The sequence below is a fragment of the Sinocyclocheilus rhinocerous genome, unplaced genomic scaffold (genome assembly GCF_001515625.1).
Source record: "Sinocyclocheilus rhinocerous isolate Xijiao unplaced genomic scaffold, SAMN03320098_v1.1 scaffold200, whole genome shotgun sequence".
In the NCBI taxonomy this organism is placed as follows: Eukaryota; Metazoa; Chordata; class Actinopteri; order Cypriniformes; family Cyprinidae; genus Sinocyclocheilus; species Sinocyclocheilus rhinocerous.
The window spans coordinates 110,429-116,948 of NW_015641014.1; the positions used below are offsets into that span (position 1 = coordinate 110,429).

The 6,520-nt window shown below is 36.9% G+C and overlaps 1 protein-coding gene across 1 annotated transcript in view; it reads left to right on the forward strand.

Moving 5' to 3' along the window:
• The window catches only part of tmtc3 (transmembrane O-mannosyltransferase targeting cadherins 3), a 33,913-nt gene that overhangs the window by 14,828 nt on the left and 12,565 nt on the right, over positions 1-6,520 (forward strand). The window contains exon 7 of the mRNA XM_016569691.1: positions 2,395-2,645. Within this exon, the coding sequence (XP_016425177.1) occupies positions 2,395-2,645 (251 nt within the window). The remainder of the gene's footprint in view (positions 1-2,394; positions 2,646-6,520) is intronic.

Genomic DNA, 6,520 nt, shown 5'->3' on the forward strand with positions numbered 1-6,520 from the left:
CCACGTCACCAAGGGAGCGAAATCAGACGCGCTCGTTTTCTCAGACGCTTGCAGAAAAAGGCTTCCCAAAACAAAGTTACTGGGTTAATCTTTTTCACGTTTCCTTAAATGGTAGATGCACCGGGGACCTGATTATAGCACTTAAAACCTGGACATGTCAGATTTTCATGATATGTCACCTTTAAATGAAAAGTAACACTGCATAGTGTTCACTGTGTAAGTTAATTATAGATTAATCTCTGTTTAAGCTGTTTGATTAACATTCACACATACAGCAGCAGGTATTTCTAGGCTATTTAGAGTATTAGAGGATATATTATAGGATATTTTACTCTATGATTGTTAAACAACTAATCTGTGAATCACATCACGAATCATGAACTGTGGGGCCTTAGTAGAGTTCAAAGCCATGATAAAGTCTTGATGAATAGAAAGTTCAAAAGAACAACATTTATTTGAAATAGGAATCTTTTATGACATTATAAATGTCTTTACTGTCTCTTTTGATCTATTTATAGCATCCTTAAAGAAAAAAATCTTAATGACCCCAAATGTTTGAATGGTACTGCACATACATGTTATTACACATTATGATATCTTAATGGCTGTGTTTGTCACGTCATGCGAGGGCTGCACGAATTGGTGAAAAAATTAAAGTGCGAAATTTCTGTTAAAAATTGATTCAAATTTAAAATGCAATTAAAAAATGCTGTGCTTACTGCACAATTTGTCAAATTTTGTTATTATATATCAATGCTACAAAATGATTGTAATAATAATAATTATTATGCATTTATTTATTTAATTAGTCACACTAAGCCATATCACAATTTTGGTTTTGTTTCAATTAATCATGCAGCCCTATGTCACGCATCATTATATTCAGCGTGGACAAATGGCTTGTTGCTGGAAACTTGTTGCATTACGCATGGTGTAATGCACATCCTTGAGTGGCATTATTGCCTTAATATACTGATTTATTACTGAACATTTGGTCTTCAAAAGGAAATGATTAGAGTTTCTCAGCTCAAGCCAAAATAGTATCAGTCACCAAGGGAACGATGTGACAAATGAATGTAAACACATCCGTGGTATCATGTTATGGGAAAATCTTTCGCAGTGCAGTGCATGATAATCTTTTAAAGTGATGAGAGCTGTCATGACGCTTTTGTAAACATCAGCAGCCTGGGCCTGAAATTAACTTAATGATCTATATATCAGCTGATCTAGAACCGCCCCTATAGTAGTGCTTAGATAGCGAATTGACTCCGCCCACCCCTAAACAAATCAAGCATCTCAGCGAATCCAAGAGCTCTGTGTGAAATGCTTAGACATACTCCTCCTGATCATCATCCCCGGGGAAGTTGATTGGGATCAGAGGGAAAAATCCTCTTGGATTCGTCACGGAAGCCATCGCTAATCCCCAGACATAATCCACCGACTGTCTCCGACCGTCTGAATTAGTGTTATCACACGGCTCTCTAGAGACATAATACGCTGGATTAACATACTTTCTAAGTATATTTTGTCCCTGCATGTGTTGTATTCGGGAATATTGTGATAATTTTGGAATGTCCCAGCCAAAACAAAAACATTCTTCCAAGACATTGGATTTATGACAGGGTTGTGCAAAGGCTTTTATTGGATTTTTAATACTTGCAGTTGGCTCTCCCACCCTTCAAACCTCTCTCCAAAACACACCCCTCTGTGAAAGCCAAGCGATAAACTTCAGTTTATGTCCATTTCAAACAGCGGAAATATTTTATCTTTGGAAAATACTAGCTTCGAGCTTGAAAGGGATAAGGAATTGATAGTGAAGACTGAAAGCCTGTGTCAATTTTCTGCACTTAAATTGACATTTTTTAAGTTTTTTTTTTTTAAAGGAAAAACCCTAAACTTCAATTTTTTATGTTGTAACTTGAATGGTAGCATGTCTACTAATATGTGCTGCCAAATTAATAAATGCACTTTAATTTGAAACCTGTTAATGTTTTTTTGAGGATGCTCTTGATTTCTGTTAATGGGTGTCCACTGTCCATAATCATTATCATCCAAAAAATGTTGCTGTTTAATGCACCATCAACATTACATGCTTGTGATTCAAAGAACATCAATACTTTGTTTTAATCTTGAGTCTTGAATCAGAGTTAATGGCCTGTTTCCACAGATCAGTCTTGCCAACTTGGCACCATGGTTGTTTTGGTGACTTTTTTTTTTTTTTTAGCCGCCTGATGTCTATCATTCAGTCTGGCTGTTTTTCAGTGTGGCTTGGATCCTTTTAAACCTCGTTGTGGTTTCACATGCATAGGGAACATGATGCATTGCAGAATAATGGTCATGGGTTGAATTAAATCAACAAAAAATGCTGTAAATTACCGCACTAAGGAATAAAGGATGATAATCCAGCTGCCGTCAGCTCCACCCCGACCAGGCAGCTGACCTTCAACTACCTCCTGCCAGTAAACGCCTGGCTGCTGCTCAACCCTTCTGAGTTGTGTTGTGACTGGACAATGGGCACTATCCCTCTTGTGGAGTCCCTGCTGGACCCTCGCAACCTCGCCACAGTGGTATTTTACGCCATGTTGAGCCTCCTGGCTTATCACAGCCTTTGGTACGGCCACAGCTCTTCAAAGATCGTCATGATGGTACGTTAGTGGGTGGGGCTTATGGAAAATCTGATTATATGTAAACTAAAAGTAACATTAAGATCTAAATGGGTTCTTCAAATGTAATTTTGAACTTTTTGTTTAGTGGAAATGCATTTCTGTAACCGGGACTTGAATGAGATGTTTTTTATTATAGTTGTCTATATAAATGCACAAGAAAACACAAAGGGGAAATTGTTTACTCAAAAACTGTTTGAAATAATATGTCATCCCCAGTCTTATTTGAAATCTGTCAGATACAATTTAGGGGTGTTTTCATCCATACCGGATAAACTATGCACATGAGCTGGTTTTCCAGAATCCACGTGAACTTAGTCTTGAATTAAGTATGGTATAGTGTAAGCTAAGACGATGTGATCGAAAATAAAAGAACTGGAGATGTGAGACGTATCTGCTTCAGTGAAATGAGGCTAATGACAGGATTTGACAAATTACTAGAAACTCACTGCCACTGGGTATCTCTTAAATTCCCTGTAGTTGCTCCACTCCAAGGCCATCTTGGCACAGCTATTTTCCATGTTGGCACCTGGCAGAACAGCTTCTATATACTTGAATTTCCAAAACTGGCAACAGATTAACTTTTTGCCACATTTGCAAGTGCCGGTGAACTGCGATGATTTACTGGCCGAAATGGTTTCTTCATTTCACATAATTATTATTATTATTTTAGATTAATGTTTGGCGTTTTTTGACTTTATTAGTATAGGACAGTGTAGAAGTGACCGGAAGCGAAGTGAGAGAGAGTGGGGTGGGATCGGGTAAGTTTCTCGAGCCAGGATTCGAACTTGGGAACAACTCGAGTGCAACGGCGCTATATGTCGGTGTGCTGCCCACAAGGCTATCAGCGCTGACGCATTATTTTTAATTTGACCATTATGGCCATACTCGCCATAAATGTTTCTTCATTGTTCATAATCTGTATTTTTATCAACAGCAGATGACTTCAGAAAATATACTGGCCATATATTTTATTTATTTTTCATTGTTTACTTCAAATATATTTTTGTCAATGGCATGTAAATTGAGGGATTTAACTGCTATAACTGTACCTTATTTTTTTTGCTATTTTTGTTTGTTACCACACTCGCAGCATTATATACTAAATCAGCAGGCCTCCGAATTTCATTAAAACAGCTTAGCCACAAAAAATGCTTTTCTTTTTGGTCCCTTAATGCGAGGAATATTCATTGTATGTCGTCACAGAGTTCTGAGAAGAAAATAAACTTAAGGCATCATATATAAACTTCTCATGGAAGTTTTTCAAGTAAAAATGTTTTGTTTTAGATTTGAATCAACTGTATCACTTCATCGAATAAGGACTATTGCTATTACTATTGCTCTTATTTCATTTAAACAAAGTATTATATTGCAGTTGTTGCCTTAGTTTGTCCAGCTCCATTGTTTGCTACTGGCGACCCAGGTCAGTGTAGAGATGCGCGGATGAGCTCAAACTTAACCCGAGTCCGTTGCTTCAAATAAATTATCCGCTTGCCACCCACCTGTGCCTATATTTGATCGTCACATTACAATGATTCTAATTCTTAGTTTTGCATGATGATATGATGAATGGATGGTTCATTTTTAACAGCAGATTCAGTGACGTTAGAGCTGATCTGTACATCACGGCACGCGTCTGTGGCTCCACGGCCACCGGAGCTGATCGCGGCCACTCAGTCAATGCTGGTGTTTATACCGGCCGCATCGCGGCCCAGAACTCATGCTTATTACATCGGTCACATCACATTTTATAACTGGGTGTCTACACCGGCGCAACAAAATACAATAGAACCCATCAGGACCGGCCCAAGCCTTTATGGGGCCCTAAGCAGAATTTTATTTGGGGGCCCCTCGGTGCCGCCAATACGACTGATTATTGTCAATGCTTGATTATTCGTACACTATAAATCTAACAGTTTTATTGTTGTAGCTGTTTTGCTTACATCATACCAATGTTTTTACCCTTCTATGATTTTTAATTGTAACATTAGCAAACCCACAACAGTGGTCAGGTGTTAATTTGCACTTTAACATTCAAAGTCTTACAGGACTAAGTGGCATACTTAATGTGGTGTGCTGAAAAGTAGCTAAATAAACCAGCAGACAATGCATTTACAGAACAAAATATTATTTTAACAACATAAATTATCATACACAGCAGCAAGCCATCTGTACATAAAAAAACAACAACTCTTAATCTATAATTAGCTAACTGAGGCATAATGATATTGGAATATAATAACAAAGACCCCAAAGGTAGGCTAAGGTAAATAATGTTAAGATGTTATCAGTACCAATGTAATGAAACAGAATTGTTTTATTACAAAAATATATACCCAGGAAAGTTTTTTACACCGAAGACAAAAACTTTTATCTAAAACTAGCTAAGTAAAATGTTATATTATATTATATTATATCGGGGTTGCCAACAATGGTTGCCTGGCTGGAGTGAGATGCATGAATATATAACAAAAAAATGAATAAATACACACTGCCCTTTACCCACTGTTCGTCTATAGTATAAATTTTTTTTAAACACTTTAAATATTTTAAAGCCTATATTATTTTTTAACTCTACAGTCAGAGGATCACCCATCAGCTCAGTTGCCATTTCCACTCCCTAGTTTTTGTCATGTCTTGCTTTTGGATTTGTTATAAAATGACTATTATACCAAATTTTTGTACTTTTAGTGTACTAAAGTATGAATAAATAAGTTAGTTAGTTAATGGTATAATAATTAAATAATAATGCATTAAGTATTTCATACTTAACTGTAGGAGCTGCTAAATATATTCAGCCAGCAGACTTGTCGCTACTGTAGGCTTGTTACTCTGAATTTACTCTGCATTACTTAATGCACAGCTCTATTTTAACATTGGCTTGACATATAGTTCATTCCGTCCATTGCTACAATATTTATCACTGTCAAAAGTGTCAATCATAGCAATGACTCGCGGAACAGTTCAGCTGATTTACTCGCGTAATTTTTTACACTCGTGCTTGTCATTCTTGAAACAGTATACGTGGACAAACAAAACTTTTCTTCAAATTTTAAATGGATTATGTGAGAAACCTTTTTTCTTGTTATAATGGGAAGATCTGTGAGTGCACAGAACTCCGTAAACGTGTGAAAACAATTTGTTCAGAGCGAAGTCTGACTAACCTACAGTAAACTCTGATCTGATTCTGATTTGTCTATGATGCGCATCCTTATACAGTCTATGGACGCATCGCTATGGAAATAATAAGATGATACATATAGATTATTTAATATTGCATTTTTGTATAATTACCATTGTCCATTGACACAATATATCACAAAATAAATAAATAAAATAAAAAATCAAGCTGACATTTCATGTACTCTTGGGGGCCCCCTGGTGGCCTCAGGGGCCCTAAACAGCCGCTTAGTTCGCTTATGCCTTAGGCCGGCTCTGGAACCCATTATAATCAGTGATGTTGTCTACACTGGATGTGGCGCGACGTGACACGACAAATCCCGACAGTAAACTGATGCCGCGTTCTTTTACTTTCACAATGAGCTTTCCATCGTTTGCTACATTAGTAGAGCCCTGTGATTTCCGCGATGCAGAAAACATGGACGGAATCACGGAATCCAGTCATAAAAACTGAATTTACTGTATAATGCGGAATTTCATGGAATTTGTCATTTTTTTGAGGAATAAATTAAAAACGGGTCTGTACACTGAAATCAAATCGCGATATAGACTAGTGTCTGTGAATATTAAACTGCAAAAAGACTATTTAAATACGAATCCTCATGTTCTGCCTGTTCATTCGATTATCAGACAATACACAACACAGAATTTGTGAAAAAATATTATTCATTATTATT